Source organism: Convolutriloba macropyga, chromosome 1, assembly GCF_964194025.1.
Source record: "Convolutriloba macropyga chromosome 1, txConMacr16.3, whole genome shotgun sequence".
Classification (NCBI taxonomy): domain Eukaryota; kingdom Metazoa; phylum Xenacoelomorpha; order Acoela; family Convolutidae; genus Convolutriloba; species Convolutriloba macropyga.
This window is the reverse complement of record NC_134468.1, coordinates 31,773,985-31,797,555: the sequence shown is the minus strand read 5'-3', so window position 1 is coordinate 31,797,555 and position 23,571 is coordinate 31,773,985. Positions and strand designations below refer to the sequence as shown.

The 23,571-nt window shown below is 33.9% G+C and overlaps 1 protein-coding gene across 1 annotated transcript in view; it reads right to left on the bottom strand.

Moving 5' to 3' along the window:
* The window catches only part of LOC142337904 (uncharacterized), a 433,158-nt gene extending 409,624 nt beyond the window's left edge, over positions 1-23,534 (bottom strand). Inside the window, exons 1-4 of the mRNA XM_075387540.1 lie at positions 23,448-23,534; positions 20,371-20,573; positions 6,606-6,729; positions 5,817-5,957 (exon numbers count right to left, since the gene is read on the bottom strand). Coding sequence (XP_075243655.1) covers positions 5,817-5,957; positions 6,606-6,729; positions 20,371-20,573; positions 23,448-23,523 — 544 coding nt within the window. The 5' untranslated portion in view covers positions 23,524-23,534. The remainder of the gene's footprint in view (positions 1-5,816; positions 5,958-6,605; positions 6,730-20,370; positions 20,574-23,447) is intronic.
* Positions 23,535-23,571: the final 37 nt, after the last annotated feature.

Here is a 23,571-nt window from a genome sequence, read left to right as displayed (position 1 = left end):
AATGCGGTGAATGCGGTGAATTATCGTAAGAAATGCGGTGATTGCGGTGAATGCGGTGAAAAAAATAATTCACCGCTTTTCACCGCATTTCTTACAAAAATTCACCACCAAATTCACCGCATTTCTTACGAAAATTCACCGCATAGACTATTATGGCAAATTAATGTAAGAAATGCGGTGAATGCGGTGAATGCGGTGAAAAAAAAAATTCACCGCTATTCGACCCCAGGTCTAGGTGTCAACGCTAAAAAGCGTTAAATTATGTGAAATTTTGTTGTGGGCTGAAGTATCCATATTTTTTTCAATAAAATCAGTTGGATGCAGATGAAACTGGAAAGTGTTGAAAGCAGACAAAAGTAGTGAGAATATCAAAAAATTTCATTTTTAAACCATTTTTTCTATATGATGGTGCAAATTATCGACCCCCCAACCTAAGTTTTTTTCAACTCTTGCTGTAATCTACTTTCAAATTATTATTGCAAATTTTCAAAAAAAATAGTTGGATGCAATTGAAACTGGAAAGTGTTGAAGGCAGACTAAAGTAGTGAGAATATCAAAAAATTTCATTTTTAAACCATTTTTTCTATATGATTGAGCAAATTATCGACCCCCCCAACCTAGGTTTTCGAACTCTTGTAGTAATCTACCTTAAAAGTATACTTGCAATTTTTCAACGATTCAAGAATTGCATTGTTTTGGGGTTCTTTCTTTTTATTTTTTTTGTAAGACGTTTTTCACACATTTTTAATGACTTTGATCTTTCAAACGAGATAAACAGTTAAAGCCCAGTGTGTATTAAGTTTCATTAGAGTCTCATAGCTGACTTTAGAAGTCCTTTGAGTGCTTAGAGCGCCGCAACTGCTGGGAAGGCCTTAATATAAGAGCAAAAGGTCGTTCTTAAGAGTTTTTGAGCCCAAAATGGCGCAATTTTTTAAGTTTTTTCGTCATTTTTTTTGAGTTTTTCTTTGATTAGTCTGAAATTGACGTATTTCGATATTTTTTAAATGTATTTGCAAGATATAAACAACATTTTTTGAGTTATATGATATGGTACTGCAACTACAAAAAAATACAAATTTTCGAAGTTTTTTTTAAAAAATTACTGGTACTTTATTGTTATTGCAGCCTGAGGGTTCAGGAAAGCTCCTCTGGTGTTTATCAAGAGACTAGTGCATAATTTGAAGAGAAAATCTAATGATTTTCAAGATTTCAATATGACGAATTTTAGCAGTTTTTTTGGTAAAACTTCCAGTTTTTTTCCAAGTTCTCTGGACAATTTTTGTCGTTTTCTGAGTATTTCTATCTCCATTGGTCAGGGAACCACCTCCAACGCTTGATAATACGTTAGTACTTAGCTTTTTGGAATAATGGACTGGTTTTCAGGAGTTAAAATTCACGAATTTTAGCATTTTTTTTAATACAATTTCATGTTTTCATGTTTTTTAATGTTTCATGTTTTCTCAATACATTTAGTTTTTTCAAGTTTTTTTAAAGACATTGTGAGTTTCTCCAGCTTCAGGGGCCTTGCAACCTCCTCTGGCCTTCAATAATACAATACTTTTTAGTCTATAGATGCGATGTGATGGTTTTCAACATTTTCATAAGACAAAATTTACCAATGTTTCACTAAAAATTATATTTTCTTAGTGTGTTTCGAAAAATTTTTTTGCTTTTTTGAGTTTTTCAACACCACGCGCTTGCTTATCAACAGGTTACTGTTGTTTCTGTGGTGGCACTAAATGGTTTTTAAACATTTTAATGTCAAAATTTCTCTCAGTTTTTCGATGAAATTTGCAACTTTTTTCAATTTTTTAAAAATTGAAAATAATTGTCATTTTTTGAGTTTTTCTGGCCTCAGGGTTCTTAGCTTAGTTTTTAGTAGCAACAGAATTGATTTCAACATATATATATCCCGAGTTTTTGGAATTTGATAAGATTCGATTTTTTTTCAGGTTTTTTGAAATTATGTCTTTTGTTTTCTTGCCGCAGTGGCCAGGTAACCTCCTCATGGGTTTGATATTAAGTTACTGCAAAGGTAGTATGGGCAAATAGAACGAGTTTCAACTTTTTGACATCACAAAATTTGCCACTTTGACAAAATTTGAATGTTCTGGAAATTCTTGACATGTTCCTAGTTTGATTTTTTTTATCCAACTTAACTTTTTATGGGTTGAATTTGCTGTATTGGATAGCCTTTGAATTGATTCTGAAGAAATTAATAGCACCAATTTCGGAAACAGGTCGTTAAATTTTGCAAATATTTTCAATTTTTTTAGTTTTTTGTTATTTTCTAGAATTTCTATCTCACTTGGCAATGAACGCAGATGGGTAACTTGATTTCGGAGTTCAGAGACACAAAAATGGTTTAATATAGCAATATCAAGAAATTTTGCAATTTTCAGTTCTAAGTTTTTGTCTGATTTCTGTTTTTTTAAAATTTCTTTGGGTCAAAAAAATTCAATCAAGGCTTTTGCGTGGGCTAATGGGTGTATTCAAATGGATAAAATTTTACCTCGAGGGTAGGACTTCAAGAGTTTTAGCAAAGAATAATTTTTCAGTTTTTTTGTTATTTTAGGTTCTCAAGTTTTGACAATGTATTTTTTGTGGAGATAAACAATACTTAATACTTAGGATTTACTTTCAAAACTTGTTGGAATTTAGAGGCTAAGGCCCTCGAACCAACTTAGCTGAATTTTAAAATCTATATTGACGACCACAGTGGAATCTTTTACTGTTTAAGATTTCTCCTAATTAAGCGTTAAGTCGTTAATGCTTTTCTTTCTCCTTTTTATTAGCCGAAGCATAGAATGTCTTATCATAGCAAAGGCCTAGACTCCATGTTTATATCATTCGTGGATTGATATGTTCGGTTAACTGCCCCGAAAACTGATAGTTGTCCGGGCACGGTTGTCCAAAAAGCAAATTTTTGACAGCATTTGTTATGAACGTTTTCTGTTGAATAGTTTTTATGGACTCAGTTTCTTTCTGAAATCACCTGCTTGTTATAAAATCTTCGTTTTTTTTGGGATGAGATTGATTCGAATAAAATTCCACAGAATTCACATTTGGTTTTTTAAAAAAAAGATCGCTGAATAGTTGGTACAATGACACGTTGTTGAGATAGCTCTCAATGTTAGTTTTGATTTAAAGAAGAAGATTCAGAACTTTCTTTCCTCCGTACTCTTGGACGAAGTCTTCTGTTGGGCAAGCTATTAAACCCCTTAAATATTTTAGACAAACATCCTGAAAACCATGTCAACATCTATGCACAACATCAGGCAGCACCATGGAGAAATACTCATGAACTGGGCAGACAGAGCGTATCACACTTGTGTACGTGATGACCCCTTGGCCCCAGAGGCAGAGCTGGACAGATTGGCTTACTGGATTTTTGCAGAAGAACTGCTCGATGGGGAGATCACCAAAGAATTGAGGCGGCAGACATATGGGGGTCTTGCTGTTACTGTGTGCAAGGAATTAGACTTGAGGTTGAACATTACCGCAACTAACAACGACAATGATTATGATCGATGGAGTACCACAGTAACAGTGGATGTGCGGGCAACCAGAGAAATGGCAACGCAAACCGAGATGGAGGAAGTACCCTTGAACCCAGCATTTCATTTCCATCTTCTTGATTTGCTTCTTTCTGGGCAGCTAAAGATGCGGTGGGCAAAAGTGCATCTGATCAGGGGACAGGAAGTGATAATGGTTGACCAGCAGTCCCAGTCAAGAGCTCGGGTGACCTGCAGCCGATGTGGTCAGGACGGACACTACAGCCGAGGTTGTGCGAAATAAAATAATTTTGCGACAAGTGAGAAAGATCGACAAGTGAGAAATTCGAGCATTATTTATTGAACTTTTCTATGCAATAAGCCATGATAATGAGACCAAGGACTCGCTAGAACTTCATAACACTTCTACCTGTAATTACAATGTGCTTTCCCTTTTTTAGTGTAAATCTTTTAATTTTTTACTAATTACTATTCAGGAGAATAGTCAAGTCCGAGTGGGTTGTGTATAAATGGAATTTTTATCTTTAGATATCTTACAAAAATTAAGAAAACTTAAGAAATTATAGCAAAGTTCAAACCTTGATTTTTTTCTCAGAAGCTTTGAATTAAAATGTAATGAAAAAATTGTAGCTGAGTAAGTTAGAAATGCATAGGCGGTTTTTTGAACAAATATTGATTTTGATTAGTAATGATAGTTCCGACTTTGTCTAAACTGAACGGATTAAAAATCTTTAATGAACTTAAGATTTCTCAGCTCAAATTAGAGGTTATTTAACAAATTGGGGATAAACTCAATTCACTCATTTGATTTTTCGGGACTTTTTCGAATTAGATTAATTTGTAAAAAGAAATCGGATTTGATAATATCTCTATTATTTACTTTTGCGGACTATATATACTGCTTGATTTTTGCAGATTTTCAGAGCTTTTTTTCAATTTAATTTTGTAAGTGAAGTCTTTCCTTTCTGTTGGTCAGACAGAGAGTTCGTAGTTAGATTTCGGCTTGTTTTTGATATAATTCTCTCAGTAGGCATAAGTACTAGGAGTTAACTGGTGTAAGTTAACTTTTCTAAGTATAATATTATATCCCTGTGTTCCTTATAAGTTAGTTAGGGCAAAAGGTCTTTAAGAGAATTAGAGTCGCCTAGAGGGCTAACTTAGAGATAAACAATGCTTAGGAATTATTTTCAAAACTTGTTGGAGTTTAGAGGCTAAGGCCCCGAACCACCTTAGCTGAATTTTAAATTCTGTAACTGTCACAATCATGCCCAGTACAAACTCGTGTGAGACTAAAAATTTTTAAATGGCGTTTGTGTGAAACTTGAAGTTATTGGAACTTCAGTTATTAGAACTATCGTTATCATTTGCTTAATAGGATTTGGCTATTGTTAGTACAAAACTTAACACTAAGGATCTGAAACTCAGCTTTGTACACTATTTTAATAGACCAAAAAAGAGTTGAAAAATAATAACCTTACATTTTGAATCACATAGTCCTGCTAACCAATGTCTAATTAAAACTCGAGAAACTAAATTTTTCAATAGAAACTTATAGGTTGGTCAACAAAAATCATCCACTTTTAAGGATACTTTAATATGTTGTTGTTAGTTAAGTTTTCCAACATATTCTGGGATCAGAGCTGGCTTGGGCACAATTCTCATCATTGACCTTAAAATTTAGATTTTGATGATGGCTACCTACCGGCTGTTTTTAGATCTCAGACGCCATATTTGATTACCACAATTCAAAGGGCTTCTTGTACACAGAAGCAGCTTTCAATTCGGCCGAATGCTCATTTGAACAGATTCTGAACAACATTGTACTGGCAAATTTGTTGCAGCTGGATAAGGAACCCAAGTCTTGTATGTCAAAGTATGATAAAAAAAAAGACCCTTTAAAGATAATCAAAACAGGTGAGGCATATTGATTGTCAAAAAATTCTTGGGGAATAGTACTATATATTCCTTTAAATATTCAAAAATCGTTCCGATTGTGGCACTTTTTGAATGCGTTTCGCATCGTTTTTCATATTTTCCAATTCTTTTGTATATCAGCTACGGTAGCACTTACGAAATCATAACAGAAACCAGTTGTTTCACAATTTCAGAAATAAACCCCCGTATATCATCGTGCCTTGTAATTGAAACCAATGAATATATTTTTTCTACCACAGTTGAAGTTTTGCCCAAAAACAATATTGGCATGAAAATGCATTTTGTTGCAAAAAAACACATTTGTGCGTGTATATATACTCGGATTATCGCTGTTTTCCGCACCGGGGAGACTCCTTTACTACTTACCCTCCCATGGGACCAATTCTATTCCAATTTGGTCTGGGTCGAATTCATTGGCCCCAAAGGTCGCTGACAAGTTCAGCCAATTTGAGGCTCCAGCGTCAGACGCCGGGTAGTCTCCAGGTACGTAAGTCATGTCGCGAGGCACTGAAAGAAAAGATTCGTCGAACACAGTTTTTGACAACTACTCAGATTCAAAACTATTACATTATGAGCCAGCGCCCGACCAAAAAGTTTTAATTACAACTGCGTTAATTTGCATAGTATTGGGACAAAACCTTGGTAAATTATATTGTTAAATTTAATGTTAGTAGCATAATGCATACCAAATAGAATAATCGTTTCTTTGTCTCCATATACCAAACACCAAAGAGGTGAAAAGGACCAAATGATTCCCTTTATTTTGTAGAAGCTTCATGACAAAGCTTTTCATGTCTAAAAAGATGACTTACAAATTTTTTTTTTCAAAATGCAGTTTTTTGCTGCAAATTTATGCATTAAAAATAATTTTTTAGTTCCGGGTAATTGTAATTTGCCTGAAGGGCGTGCAGGTAAACATTTTTGGGATAAATAGTGGACACTTTTTACATAAATAAACATCAACGATACGACAAAACGACGATAATCGGTCGGCTGTTTTACATTTAAAAAATGACGAAATTGACAAAAACCTAAGGAAATGGTCGGTTTCGTCGCTATTATTCAACAGGGGTTGTAGTTTAATGGAAAGTGCTGGTCTTTCTTTTCACTCATGGCTTTCACAAGGATCACTTCTACTTGGGTTTGGCAACTTACAGTATTTAGCCACGGTCCCGTTCCCACTTCCCTTTGGTCGAAACCTGACTTCAACATCATTGCTTTGTTGCCATAGGCTTGAGTTCAAAGCCCTCACTGTTGCAATACAGAATTTGAACAAGCTCTGAAAAACACCAACACCCAGATGATTGTGTGCGTGTATGTTTGTATGAAGTGTTATGATTCATCTCCAATATTAATTAAATGTATCATAGTAAGAAACTATCCGATATGAGGCTCAGATATGAAAGAAAACCTGAAGAAAGAAATTGGTGACTTGTAAGAGAGCCGAAGTGAAAAGAGCCGATTGAAAGAGAGCCAAAAATTCATTTAAATTATTAGTCGAAAAATTTTGCAGCCAATTAAATTGCCTTCTGAAATGAGACAACCAAATTCTCAGCCAATTATAACGGAGTATTTGAGAAATTAAATTTTAATATTTTCTAGTAAAAGAAACTGAAAGCGAAGTAATAAATAATTATCTTCAAATTATAGCGGGCCATGGCCATGCCTTAGCGGCTTATGGGACTTGATATGAAACTATCACAACCGAACGTCAAATTTACGTTAACTCTCATATCCTATGTTAAAACATTGAAAATTTGTAGCGCAATCAGCCAATCAGAAAACAATATTGACATTTCCTCAATTCTGATTGACCACTAATAAAACTTCTATATTTTGGTACGTCTGCCATTTTCACTAGCGCCTAATAGGACTAGTACAAACATAACACCAAGCTATCCAAATTTTAACCTGTACTTTGTTTTTCCATCATGACTTTGATTGGGGCTCTAATCAGACTACTAAGAATGGTGGTAGGAATTAGAACCGAAAGGGTGTTTTCATCTCGTTTGATTCAATTTGATGCAGAATTTCTTGAATGCTCTTCTTGTAAATGATTTGCTAGAAATTTGGACAATATGGTTGGCAAACTTAAAATAACATGATTCAACCCTTGATAAACTTTTGCAGAAAAATGCACTGATGCTTTTGATATCTTTGTAAAAAGAATATTTATTCCTGTTTATTAGGTTGTTGCTTTTACAAAAAGTCATCAATGAGTTCGAAATACTTGCAAACACAACGGTAAACAGAAAACCAAATATACTGATTTTTTATCTTTTGAGTTAAAAAAATTCTTCTTCCTTGCTCGATCACATCTCAACGAATATCCATTCTTCAAAAATAAAAAATTCTGGAATTATCGAGTCCTCTACAACAGATCATTTCCCTGTCTTCGTTGATCTTGTTGTCAATAGTAAAAAGCATCCGACCTCCTTCGAATATAGAAAGTTATCGGATATTGAGAAAAATCGGAAACGTTTTCGAGAATTTGTTTGTGAGCATATTGATATCCTAGACAGGGTAAACTCTGAATTGATAACGTGCACTATACATCATGCGGTAAACATTTTTGCTCCCCGGCGTCTTTTTAAGAGAAAATCTGATCAATCAAGCCCATGGATAACTAATTCACTTAAAAACCTTATGTCGAAGCGCAACCTTATGTCTAAGCAAGTTGCTCACTATCCCACCTCAAGAACTCTAGCAGAAAAGTACAAATCAATTAAAAACTTGGTTATAAGATCAATTCGATCTGCAAAAAGAAAATATTATGCAACGCAAATTGAAAAGAGTATGGAAAACCCCAAGACATTTTTCGATACATCGAACTTGATTATTGGCAAAAACATAAAACCATCAAAACCAACTGAATTTTCCGTCAAGGGAATTTCTTTTGAAAATGATGTTGATATTGCTTCAGTATTCAACAAGTTTTTCGCTGGCATTGGTCCGCAGCTCTCAAATGTAATTGATCACCGCGAAACTGTTGCTCTCGATGATGTTCACTTTTCAATGGCATTCAAACCTGTAACCTCTGGCGAAGTGGAAGAAATAATAAAATCTTTGTGAGCAAATACCTCCTCTGGTGTCGATGACATACGCACTGTGGTGATTAAAGTATTATGAAATGTACTCAGTGGTACGCTGGGGAACTTAATTAATGAACATATTCGCTCGGGAACTTTTCCCGCAGAGTTCAAATGTGCAAACGTAGTGCCGCTACAAAAAAAATGGAGGCAAATATAATCCTAACAATTATCGGCCGAATTCTTTGCTTCCTTCTATAAGCAAAATTTTCTAGCGCGTTTTATACAATCGATTGTTAGACTACTTTACATACTTTAACTTGTTCTTTTGTAATCAGTTCGGGTTTAGGCCTAAAAAGTCGACTGTTGATGCGTTAGTTCATATCACCGAAACTATTAGACATGGTTTGACAAACGATTATAAGCTTCCAGCTGCTATTTTTCTTGACTTAAAGAAAGCAATTGACACGGTTGATCATTCGATACTAATTAAAAAAATTAGAATCATTTGGAATTCGCGGTTATCTTCTATCCTGCCTGTCGAGTTATTTAGAGAAGAGATCGCAAATTGTTAAGGGGAGGTCCAATATCCCTGCAGCTCTTCCACCTAATTGTGGAGTACCTCAGGGGTCTGTTCTTGGACCTCTTCTTTTTATCATCTACATCAATGATTTGCATCACGTCCGTCAAAATTCTAAACTATTTCATTTTGCTGTTGATACTTCCGTCTTGTTTGACATGCGGAATAATGACGCCAACAGTGTAAATTGTGAACTTCACATTATCAATGAATGGATGAAATAGAATAAACTTACTTTAAACCAGAGCAAGACGGAAGTCATATTATTTAAAAACCATTTCGATTGTTACCTCAGCTCTAAAGCTCTGCTTTCAGTATCGAGTGTAAAATATTTAGGAGTCATAGTTGATAAAAACCTGAAGTATAAGTCTCATATTAATAGTTTACACTGCTCTATATCCAGGTTGGTTGGTTTGACTTATACGATGCGTAAGTTTCTAAATAAACAAGACTTGCTAAAATTCTACAATGTATACATCAAGCCTAAAATGCAGTACGGAATTTTGGTGTACGGTTGTACTTTAAAATCGGAACTGAATGTGCTGAAACGTTTGCAAAATAAGTTTATACGAAGTATTTGTTTTCTGCGCAAATCCGATAGTGTTGATCATCTTTTCGAATTGCATAGAATATTGCCTATTCATAAACTGTATATATATGATTTGCTTAAGTTTGCTTTAAGATCCTACAATAATCTTCTTGACGATGAATATATAAACAATCTGATTTGCCATCGTCAATATTTGAGGAATTTACGCTCGTCGAGCGTTCATATAATTTCAACTCCCAAAGTGAAAAGGGCAGTTATCCAAGCTATATATATCTCATAGGGGTGCCAAACTTTTGAACTCCATCCATCAGTTGGGCTTATATGACTTAAAATTTTCCTGTGACAATCAAATACATTTTGTTCATTACTTCAGGGACAATGTCTTATTATACGACAATGAAATCATTGATATTGTTGTTGCATAGTTTTGCTTTTTATAATTAGATCCTTGAATATCCTGCCTAGAGGTAAACCGTCTCCGTTGGTCAGTCAATGCCTGTTTTAGCCCTGTCTACCTTCAGGTAGATTCCTGGGGCCAATCGAGTGCATACTGCTGTAAGGAGGGGCAGGAATATGCAAGAAAAATATGTAAAAATTTTAGTTAAGTTTAGCGATCAAAAAGTTCCGATTTTTTTTCCATTTTTGCCTTTTTTTAATCCTCTATCTCCCTCATATCTAGGTGAGTCAAAAATCTCTTTTTCCTCTATTCGGGCGGTACCAAAAAAGCATGTTCTTGCTTATTTACCGTCCACCGCGATACCTCAGAATTTTCCGAGTTGTTTTTCAGTTTACCTCAATGCATTTGCACATATTTGTTTGATTTTTACGCACTACATAGCACTACTCTTGATTTTTACGAACGACCAAAATAAAATAAGTATAAAAAACGAAACCAATTCGATAGATAATTTTAATACATGCTTTTGATTTCATTGAAAAACTTAGCACTCTGGAGTAAGCCCAGTGACTGAGGAGATGACTCGCTACTAGCTTCTATCGTAAATAAAACAAATACTATTCACAAAGAGTGTTGCTCGTTTTTCCACCGTCTTTTGACGATCAATGTGGAAAACGCTTAAAATAAATGTAGGTAGATTCCACACGGCAATTAATTAGCCTGAAATGAAAAATACTTCCTAAGAAATGTGAGTATAAATGCGTTCCGCAGTAAGGCAATTGCACAGAACTTCAGTCCATTTACGATTTAATCTTTTAAGATTAGGAAAATAAGGGATTATACTGCAATTAATCTGCCGCAAAAAATTTTGTGAAATGTAATTCCCCGAAAAGTATTTTGCAGCGAAAAGTGGATTCCACTTTTAAACTGCGAGTTTAAAAGTGAAAGATTCTGACTAAAATTTCATTTAGATCACCACCTTTTCATCGTCGAAGTTTGTAAGTAAGTTTTGCATAATTAGGATAGGAAAAGTGAAATGTGGTTGCAAAAAGGAATAAATTCATTCACAAACATTGGTACCTTTAGATGGAACAAAGAACAGAGAGCTGAGAAAAAGGACATCGAAGAGGATGAGCAAATTATTTTGTGGGCTATTTTAAGACACTTCCTGCTAACCACTGTGGTACACAAAAACTTTGGTGCCAGTGATTTTACCATTTTATTCCTTTACCTGTTCTTTTTACCTTGCCTTCTTTATACCATAAAAATGTTTATGTCAGTTTTAAAGTTTTCATCATCTATTTCAGATTTTTTTCAAGTCGTTGTGTTCCATTGGTAATGGCCGTACAAATTTATATCTCACCGAACTTTGACTTGCAAACATTTTCAACATTAGAAGCTGGGCATGTAAATAACATTATCGTAAACCAAAAAATATGTTGTGCCTAAAATCCTGCAAAGTGGGAAATGTGGTACACAATACCCTTGGTATCAGTTATTTTATCACTCTTATTGATACCTGTGCTTGTTACTTTGCCCTCTATAAACCATAAAATTAATTTTCGTCTGTTGCAAAGTTTTAATCATCTAGTTCTAGCACTTACTCTTGTCTGTCGTTGATTTCGTTTGATGAACTGTCCACAATGTCTGATGAGGATATATGATACAAATTAAATTGTGCACTTTAGCGATGTTTGTGATCAATTCAAGTTATTCAATCTTCTTGTTCTTGTCTATTTAAATAGCTAAATAGCATTAATCAACTGAGAAGCAAAGCTAATTAAAAAATGAAAAGCTTGTATTCGCCGCGCAAACACCAGTCTTAAAGCATAAGTGTGATTTGCACAGCGAATACAAGACGTAAACTGAAAAGGAAAGATTCGAACAGCACTTTGCTACCAAAACACGATTTACACTTATCGCGTACGACTGGCGGAGTTAGGTCGAAAAATACCACTCTCCCAGCGAAATTTTTTTTGGGAAACGACAACTGGAGCACCTTGCAGTTGGGAGAAGTCGCGTACCCAAGTATATTCTGCTACATTGGCCACGAAGAACAAAACTTTATGTATGTTCTTCGAAAGCTATCTATATGCAGTGCGATTATCATCAGAACTTGTATGCAAACAATCAAATTAAAACGCAACAGAAAACCCATATCTTAATTAAGCGCCCTGATATTTTTTGAAGACAAGTTTTTTTAGCGCGTCGTTTTGTTTGATCAAGCTATATTGAAGTGCATTGACTAGTGTTTTAATTTTTTCAAGCTCATGTAGTAGTATTTTTTGTTTCAGTAAAAAAATTATAAAAATTATACAGCAATACCTCAAAAATTTCCGAGTTGAATTTCGTTTTGAGGTTTTTATTTGTATAATGCGAGTTTTTTTCGAGCGAGCATTGTAGGAAAAATTTTGATTTGCGGTCAAAATCTCATTCATTTTGTTTGAATGTAAACCAAAGTATGATTTAAGGCTGAATGAAAGCAGGTGTTTTATGTATAGTTCACTAATTGCTAAAATTTCGAACTCGAATAAGGTTTCAAAGATCAAGTCATTTAGTTTATTTCTATAGACAATTCTCAAAATTTTCTTTTGTAACCGTTCAGTTTTTTGCATCTTTTTAACGTTGTTCCACCATAAATAAGAGTTGCATGCTCAAAAATGGGTACCATCGCAGTTTTGTAGAACTTTAAGACGGTATTGCGACTGCAAGGTTTCCTTCGGCTTGCAATTATTCCAACCCAATTCTTTAATTTTAAACAATTGGATTCCACATGTGCTTCGAAAGTTAAATTCGCGTCTAGAATTACTCCTAGATTTTTTTAAGTATTGCACTTCTGAATTGCGCAATTTTGATAGTTTGTGTTAGCCTTGGTTTCAAAAAATTTATTACAAATGTTTTTGACTCGTTTAAATCCAATTTATTTTGATTTAGCCAACACTCACGCTCTTCTAGACATACTATCGTCAACCGATTTGTAGAATTTGATGTACGATGTCTAAGATGTCTCTTCAAAAACTTTTAAGCTGCTGACTTAATCAGATATTGTTAGTTTCTGCTGTTTTTTAATAAAATGTCAAATCTCTTCTATCTGATGAAATTATGGACACATTTTTCATAATTTCTATCATCTAACACGGAGCGCAAGCTTAATTTATGACAATAAATTTCTCAAAAATTCAAAAAGCATTCACGGGTCATAAAGATACGCAGATTTTTTTCTCTACAGTTAGTGAAAGAGAGAGAGAGAGAGAGAGAGAGAGAGCGAGAGAGAGAGAAAGAGAGAACGAGCGAGTGAAGAAATGGGTTGACAGCTACATAAATCGATAGAGAAAGGGAAAATAAAATAAAAACAAAAAATTTCAAAGTCAACGACCTTGTACATGGCAGTTTTTGTTGCTGCTATAATTCGAAACTCCTCCAGCGAAAAATTCGTTATATTCTGGTTCAACTTCATTAATTCAATGTATATTAAAAAATGTCAATTTTTCTTTTGACGAAGGAAAAATTTGACATTCCTATTTGCGTACGTAGTTCTGGAAAATATTTTAAGGGTAAGATTTTTATGGAAATAATTCTTTCAACTTCTGGGATTAACTAAAACATGGTAAACTGTATGGAATTCAAGGTAATCTTATTAGAAGCAGCGGAAAGTTGAAAAAATTAGCAGAGTAACGGAATTGCTCCAGACAAATTTTTGAGGCAAAATCTTTATAGATCAGTTCCAGCCAAAGAAAAAAAATCAACCAATAATGCTGCATGAGGCAGCCATAATCTGATATCCACCAGATTGAAAAGAACATCACCCATTGAATTTTTTGATAGAATCAGTTTTGTTCAGAGCTTGAATTTCATAGGAGCGGACCCGAACCTACAGAAGGCAATGAGCTGTTTAGAATACTAATCTTGCACACAATCATAATAGAATAAAATCAGAGACCGGTTTTTTGTTGGTTGGTACGTTGTTAATGAATATGACGTAATCCACTCTCTGCATAAAAATAGATTTTTCGTTAGATAATTCCCTTTTCTATGCCCGTTTTTTATTTCCGTTTTTTTAAAGCGAAAACTGCTATGATGTGGTATATTTCTAGATAGACTGACTCAAAGAGTGATATCGTGAAATAATTTATTTGAAGAGATAACTAGAAGTCGCGTACCCAAGTATATTCTGCTACATTGGCCACGAAGAACAAAACTTTATGTATGTTCTTCGAAAGCTATCTATATGCAGTGCGATTATCATCAGAACTTGTATGCAAACAATCAAATTAAAACGCAACAGAAAACCCATATCTTAATTAAGCGCCCTGATATTTTTTGAAGACAAGTTTTTTTAGCGCGTCGTTTTGTTTGATCAAGCTATATTGAAGTGCATTGACTAGTGTTTTAATTTTTTCAAGCTCATGTAGTAGTATTTTTTGTTTCAGTAAAAAAATTATAAAAATTATACAGCAATACCTCAAAAATTTCCGAGTTGAATTTCGTTTTGAGGTTTTTATTTGTATAATGCGAGTTTTTTTCGAGCGAGCATTGTAGGAAAAATTTTGATTTGCGGTCAAAATCTCATTCATTTTGTTTGAATGTAAACCAAAGTATGATTTAAGGCTGAATGAAAGCAGGTGTTTTATGTATAGTTCACTAATTGCTAAAATTTCGAACTCGAATAAGGTTTCAAAGATCAAGTCATTTAGTTTATTTCTATAGACAATTCTCAAAATTTTCTTTTGTAACCGTTCAGTTTTTTGCATCTTTTTAACGTTGTTCCACCATAAATAAGAGTTGCATGCTCAAAAATGGGTACCATCGCAGTTTTGTAGAACATTAAGACGGTATTGCGACTGCAAGGTTTCCTTCGGCTTGCAATTATTCCAACCCAATTCTTTAATTTTAAACAATTGGATTCCACATGTGCTTCGAAAGTTAAATTCGCGTCTAGAATTACTCCTAGATTTTTTTAAGTATTGCACTTCTGAATTGCGCAATTTTGATAGTTTGTGTTAGCCTTGGTTTCAAAAAATTTATTACAAATGTTTTTGACTCGTTTAAATCCAATTTATTTTGATTTAGCCAACACTCACGCTCTTCTAGACATACTATCGTCAACCGATTTGTAGAATTTGATGTACGATGTCTAAGATGTCTCTTCAAAAACTTTTAAGCTGCTGACTTAATCAGATATTGTTAGTTTCTGCTGTTTTTTAATAAAATGTCAAATCTCTTCTATCTGATGAAATTATGGACACATTTTTCATAATTTCTATCATCTAACACGGAGCGCAAGCTTAATTTATGACAATAAATTTTTCAAAAATTCAAAAAGCATTCACGGGTCATAAAGATACGCAGATTTTTTTCTCTACAGTTAGTGAAAGGGAGAGAGAGAGAGAGAGAGAGAGAGAGAGAGAGAGAGCGAGAGAGAGAGAAAGAGAGAACGAGCGAGTGAAGAAATGGGTTGACAGCTACATAAATCGATAGAGATAGGGAAAATAAAATAAAAACAAAAAATTTCAAAGTCAACGACCTTGTACATGGCAGTTTTTGTTGCTGCTATAATTCGAAACTCCTCCAGCGAAAAATTCGTTATATTCTGGTTCAACTTCATTAATTCAATGTATATTAAAAAATGTCAATTTTTCTTTTGACGAAGGAAAAATTTGACATTCCTATTTGCGTACGTAGTTCTGGAAAATATTTTAAGGGTAAGATTTTTATGGAAATAATTCTTTCAACTTCTGGGATTAACTAAAACATGGTAAACTGTATGGAATTCAAGGTAATCTTATTAGAAGCAGCGGAAAGTTGAAAAAATTAGCAGAGTAACGGAATTGCTCCAGACAAATTTTTGAGGCAAAATCTTTATAGATCAGTTCCAGCCAAAGAAAAAAAATCAACCAATAATGCTGCATGAGGCAGCCATAATCTGATATCCACCAGATTGAAAAGAACATCACCCATTGAATTTTTTGATAGAATCAGTTTTGTTCAGAGCTTGAATTTCATAGGAGCGGACCCGAACCTACAGAAGGCAATGAGCTGTTTAGAATACTAATCTTGCACACAATCATAATAGAATAAAATCAGAGACCGGTTTTTTGTTGGTTGGTACGTTGTTAATGAATATGACGTAATCCACTCTCTGCATAAAAATAGATTTTCCGTTAGATAATTCCCTTTTCTATGCCCGTTTTTTATTTCCGTTTTTTTAAAGCGAAAACTGCTATGATGTGGTATATTTCTAGATAGACTGACTCAAAGAGTGATATCGTGAAATAATTTATTTGAAGAGATAACTAGTTTATTGAAGAGTGGATAATCAGGTACATGCGGTTAAAAAATTAGATATGTCAAGACAAGGTCATTGTTCCGACCCCACTTGTGGGGGAGGAACTATATACTCAAATGGGTTTTTTTATTCAAACAATTTTGGCCGATCGATGTACTCATCGCAGAGAAAAATGAGTGGTATCATTAAAAAGCTCGTCCGTCGTAGAATTGGAAATTAAAACGATTTTTTTGAATTTTGTGTTTTTACGAGGAGTTATCGAGGATTGAAGTTTTTTGTGTGAACACGGGATTTTTCACTTTTGTGGAATTTTTCTTCAAAATATGATTTTTCCTATAAAAACAGCAATTCAAAATTACATTCCACGCAACAAAGTACACCAGTTTTGTGTTTCTAATAGACTTAAGGCATTAAAAAGTTATCATGTTCTGGTCGCATAGGGAAGTTAAATATAAAAAATAGAATAAAATTTGAGTGCTTTTTTTAGAAAACATTTCAGAGTTTTTTTGTTTTATAATCACCTAGAGATTAGTCATTTTTCATATCGAGGTTCCATCAATGACGAACCTCAATTAAAGTCAAATGATGCCCAATGAACAAAAAATTTTTTTTTTGGGCTTCGACTCTGAGTTTTAGTAATTTTTAGTGAAATTTTAATTTTTTGATAAAATTTTACTACTTTTTCGGAGTTCTATGGCATAGAGTTGTTTGTTGAGTGCAATAGGGTTCCTGTTGAGCATTAAGTGAATCTATCTAGCGCTTTGAGTCAACAACTAATGGCTCTTAAGTCTTCAAACATAATTTTTCGACTCAACCAGTCTTAAACTTATTTTTAAGAACTAAGCGCCGGTATCAGTAATTACGGGACACCTTCAATTCTACTGCAACCAAACTAATCTGTTTAGCCGTTTTATCTTCTACCTGTTGGTTTTATGACTTCGATGCCATAACATTTAAAAAAAATTAAAATTTTTGGGATAATTTGATGTTTTTGGTTCCTGTTGAAATCTTATCACATCATCCTCATATTGATAGCTCCCATTGACTTATCGAAGAAGTTCAATGGATCAAAAATGAATTTTTAAGATGAAAGTTACAATTTAAATGGCTTCGACATTTTCTTCTTGCACTTTTCCACTGAATATTTGATTTTTGCATGTGTTTGTTGTTGTTTTCATAGCCTCAAGACTAATTGTGATGTCTCCTTGATTTCTCATGCAGAACAACGATCTTTGTCCTCGCATCGAGACATAAGTGAGCTGAGCGTTTTTATTGTTTTCCGTTGAAAGCAGTTGATTTTCATGACTGTTTAGCCTTTAAAAATAATTATTCGAAAATTTTTTTTGATCTTTAACCGATTTTAAACTTATTTTTGTGAACTTTGAGTAGATCTCATTAATTATAGGCCCTCTTTTTTTTATTGCAACAAAACTCATTCAGTTAGCAGTTCTATCTCCTAACTACTAGTTTTCTGTCTTTTATTCCACAAGATTTCAAAAAAAAAAAATTGGGATATTTTCGTATTTTTGGTTCCTGTTGAAATGTTGTCACAATATCCTAATATTGGTGGCCCACATTGGCTTAGAGAAGACGTTAAATAGATCATAGATAAATTTTTAAGATAAAAAATTATGGTTTAAGTACCTTCGACACTTTTTTCGCACTTTTCCACTGACTTTTCGTTTTTTGCCTGATTTTGATATTGTTTTCATAGTCATTAGACTTATTGTGATGTCTTATTTAATACCTTTGCATGACAAACGTTGTTTTAATTCACTGTGTTTAATTACTTTCGTGGAAAGCTGTTGAATTCAATGGCTGTTACGATTTTAAAAACACTTTTTCGAAAACAATTCTTTTGAACATTAAAAAATCATAAAACAATTATAGTGAACTGTAAGAACATCTCAGTAAATACCGGAGCTCTTTTTTTATTTCAACAGACCTAATCCAGTTTGCAGTTTTATCTTTTAACTATTGTTTTTATGACTTCGATGCACGAGTTTTCATAATTTTTTGAAAAAAAATTTGATAGTTTTTTTTTCGTAATTTTAGTTCCTTTTGAAATCTTATCACCTTATTCTAATACTGATAGGTCCTAGTGGCTTAACGAAAACTATTTGTTTTATGACTGCAAACCAACGAGTTTTCAGTTTTTTGCTAAAATTTATGGATACTTTTTTCAGTAATTTTTATTTTTATAAATGTTATCACATTATCCTAACATCGATATTTCTCATTGGCTAAGAAAAGACGTTCAGTGGATCATAGAAACAGTTTTCCGTGAAAAGCTTATAGTTTAAATGGCTTATGGATTTTCTAGCACTTTTCTACTGACTTTTTGGTTTTCGCCTATATTTGTTGTTGTTGTGTTCGTAGTCAACGACTTATTGTGAAGTCTTATTGATGACCTATGAATGACAAACATCCTTGTCATACCATCGGGGTATTACTTAGCGTATTTGTTGGCTTCCTTCGGAAGCTATTGAATTCAATGGCGTTGATACTACGGGTTTTCTCAAAAATTTTATTGGGTTCAATATATCTGTTCCTCTTTGTTGATTTTTTGCAGTCATGTAGTTAAAAAACAAAAGATTCTATTTGGTGTTAATTAATAATTGAAAATAGAAAAGTTTCTACTGACAATTTTATTTTTTAAAGGGCTCCGACACTTTTCTCGCTCGATTTTTGTTTTGAATTTGCAGGCTTTGCGTGTTTTTTATTCTTTAGGTATCCCTAAAATGCTGACCGGTCTCATAGGCATGTCACTAAAGTTTGAAAAATGATGTAACGATAGCAAATTGTCTCAAAGTTTATGATATAATACATTTTTAAAGAGTTTTTAAACTTTTCAATTTTTGTTGTTCTTTTCGTCAATTGTAACTTATACTCATCATTGAGAGGTCCCATCCAATTCCTGGTATTTCAAAAAATAAGTTGTCTGCTGATTTTAAGTCGTAACTGATGTTTTATTTCTTGGAGGATTTAAGTTTTCATAAAAATTTTTGCGAATGTTGTTTTTGTGTTTCTTTTTCTCTTCTTTTTGCACAATAGCGTAATAACAGAACCCAATGATTTTCAAAGGAGACCCAAATAAACTTATTTAATTTTCTTTAGCTGAATTAGTATAAATAGAAATTAAAAAAGAAATACATAATATTGAAATAATAGCTAATGATTTTATGGCTTCGATTGTTTGTGTTTTTGAAAACTGTTTACAATTTTTTGAGTTTTTCTGCATCTTTAGTCTGTTCCTGCGGCTTAGTCTAACCAAAGACAGGTCCTACTGGTTTCATTATGAATTTTTAGTAAATTTATCAAGAATTATTTTTTTAAAATCTAATGACTTTTCAGACTTTAGAAACTATTTGTTTTAAAAAATGTTGATTGTGTTTTGAATTTCGCCTCATTAATTCTTCGTTTTGTCGACTTGCTACCTAGTCTCATTAAGGAAAATATCCGTCTGCTGTTTTGATAGGAAAAAGATAATTTGTGTAGTTAAAGTTCTATCGGATTGCATTTTGACGTTGTTACTATGTGCTTTTAAATTTAGATATTTGTTTTTTGCCGTGAATTTTTTTTGCATATTTTGCTTGTTTTTTTTTCTCGTTGTCTATTTAATGACAGATCTCGTGAGCGCTATAATGAGGCGCGATTTTTTTCAACTCAAACATCTTTTTTTCTCTTTATTTGGTTGACAATTAAGTCAAAAATGTAGATGAGCTCGGGTCTGAACATGATGTGCGAACGCACATTACTGAGCGTCCTCTTTTCGATTTTAGAAACAATTGTGATAACATGTAGATCAGCTACTCTCAGACCACTAGCGCGATGCTCGAAACCCTGTTGTGAATAACTTTAGAGCTGATTTTTGCGAACAGATTAAACATCTTTGACATGAGTTAAAATAATTTTAAATTGTCAAAAAATGGCTAATTCACAGAAAATCAAACCCAACTTAATTACTCCATGATGAAATGTTTACAAGAGTTATTGGCAAATTTATATAATATCTGCATTATTCACAATTTTTCAATCGATTTGCAAATACAAGCATTTTTGACATTATTATGGTTACCTGAATGGGGTCTTGACCATCTGAAAACAGCGGGCACTCCATGGCGTTGTCACTAATCGACGAATTTGTGCCCATAGGAATGAAATTAAATCCAGTTGCTGCACCTAATGTAATTTGATATTCGGAATTAACAGGGGCATCCTGGCCGTCGTAGAAGACGTAGAACTTGAACTCCTCGTAGCTGTTCAGAAAGGCCAAAACATCTGCAAACAAATGAACAGGTTTAAAGGGCAGTTTTTCTACTCCCGACATTCAGTTTTATATATCGTATTTTTCTTATTAGTATTGGTTTTCAGTTTGAAGAGAAAATAAACCCAAAGTTAGGCCACTGAACGAACTTCAAGTTTTATCACTGCTTGCTCTTGAAGATTCCAGAATTCATGCATGGAGGATTCTTGATGACATTCAATACATTTGAGTGTCATCGTTGCTTTTCAGAGAGAAAGTAATCATTTTTTGGTGATTAATGGTCGTAGAGGGTCGCTAGGTGCCTCAATATTCTAAATAAAATGTGGTATTTTTACGAAGCAACACTGGGCAACGTTCTGATCAATTCAGAATAATTCTGTTTTTCAGACTAAGTTTAAAGCAATGCGTCACACCTTTAATTAAACGTAGTACTCATTTGCAATAACATATTTATTATAGCGTGTCCCATTGTGATCAACTTAGCAAACGTCGACACGCTCAGTTGCAAATTTTTTAAAGTTTTTAGTCCAAAACGAACATTCGTTCATTCCAACTTTATGAAACACACTATACTTAGGAACGCTTGCAATTTCTTTTTATGTCGAAAAATGTTGATGTCGCTCCAAACATAATACACTATGGCACGCAAAAATCTACATACAGCATAATTTCTGCTTTTAAAGCATGATTAATGCTTTATAAGCATTATTTGCGCCAAGGCGTGAAAAAAGGTGTGAAATTTAATAGAATGAAGAGAAATTTCATTCTCATTTTCTCCGCTCAAACGGAATAGATGGTTAAACCGCCTTCATCCTTCACTGTTTGCCAATTTACTGCGCTCCGAGACGTCGGATTTTTATGGGCGAAATTACAAAAAACAACTCAATTTGATGTCAAACTCAAGTGCAAAGTAAAACGTTACCTGAAAAATAACAGTTTTGATTTCAAACATCAAAAATCGAGCGGAAGACCAGCAAAATTGTCGAATAAATCCGGAAAAATATAATTAACGGTGTTTTAAACAATCCCAAAACCTAATTGGTGCGTACTGGAGCGAGCCATAACGCTTTCTTTTGCTACGATACAGTTTCCGGAGGTACAATTAGACGAGTGCTCAAAAAATGTGTTGTTTTTCGAGAAAAGAAGTCAGTTTGAGAGAAAAGGGCAAGTATTTTTGTTCAAAATGGAACAGCAAATTGATTAGGAGGCCTTTTAAATTCTGGCAGAAGGTTGTTTTTACTGAAAAAACTAGAGTGTGCATCTCCAGTGACGGAATTGTTCGAGTTTTTCACAGAAATGGTACTAGAGTTCTTGAAAAAAGCACAAAAAGTTTGAGTTAGGACAAGCGATCACTTATATTATGGGGTTCAACAAATGGACGGAAAAACTTGTTAGTTGACCAAAGAATCTAAACGCTGTCGGCTAATCAGAAAATTGGAATAATTACGAAGAAAAAAATAATTTTTAGAACCTTATTGTTCATCAATATAATCAATCTCCTGTGCATAAATTGAAGATCACCGGCATTTTTTCCCAAAAAGAGGAGTAGAACGTGCTGGAAGGTGCCAGAACTGAATCTAATTGAAAAGTTGTGGGCGATTGAGAAGCATCGATTACGAAAACAGACCGTAAAATTTAAAAGTAAAGGTTGCAGAAATTTGCGACGAAATTGACGCAAGTGTCGCAAGACACCTGTCTGAAAACTATAGGAATCATTCGCTAGACTTAATAAAAATTTAAAGTGTATTATTTGATTTTTGCAAGGATTTTTAAAAGGTCGTCAGGTGTACGTAGTTTTTTGGTACCATAGTGTACAGCAAGTGGATCTAAATCTGACTGAACTAGGTTTGAAGGGGCAAAGATAGTAGAATTTATGCGCCAATATACGTACTGATGCTGACATTTTTAAAATTCTACGCGCTCTTTAGTCTTGTCTAAGACAAAAGTGAAAACGCGGCACGTCCGAAAATTTACTTGATTGATTCGTTATTCAGTAGAAGATGCCTAAAAAAGAGGAGAACGGCGGCGTTCAGAAAAATATTGGGTGAAGAGTGTGAAAGCATAGCTGAACACGAAGGCTCGGTAATGTGCGTTCGCGAACCCGCTCATCGGCATTTTTGTGTATTTGTGTATTTCTTTAATGCGAGACAAAACTCTATTTTGAGAAACATTGTCAAAGTCGAAAAAGCCAAGAGCAATTAAACGAAAACATTGCATTGGTTTTAACTCAGCCAAAATAATTGAAATCGCTACTAGAGTACCCGCTAGTGACACTATTTGATATGACAACAAAGGGAAGATTAGCAAAACTCAAAAACTCACAGCCGTTTTCTAACAACAGAGATCGTCAGTGCATAAAAATTAACTGACACAAGATTAGTTCTCAAATGCCTAATTTCAGTTCCAATGAGACCTGATTTTAAACAGACTAAAATACAAGACTACCAAATAGGAAAAAATTTGCGGAAAAACTAAAAAAAAACTTACAACTCTAACTGTTATACAGGGGACCAAAATATCTGGGATTTAAAATAAAGGAAAAAACACAATCCAGGAAAAATACAAATAGCTGCAAACAGCGCTGAGACTCGAACATGCTAAATGAAAATCATACAACAAGGAACAGGGATGAAAAAAGACCCAAGGAAAACAAAATTCATTACCTCAGGGCGCTAATTACAGCGGATGTTTGAGTTTATCAATAAAGACACAAATAGAGCTTTGCTTGTTTTCTGGCTGGCTTTTGTGTCATGTGCTACTGTTCCCAGTGTATCAATTAGGCAGGCCTACAAATTTTTTCGCTGAAAATCCGGGGTGACTTACTCATTTTCGGGACGAATTTTTGATACAGGAGAAAAAGTATCTCATATAAATTAGGAAGTACTCACAGCCCGCCTTCACCGGCACATAGGTCCAAATAATTGTGGCCAGAAGAGTCAAAGCCAGAAAGTACTCTGGCTTCATTTTCGTTCTCAGATTTTAGAGCTGATTTTTGCGAACAGATTAAACATC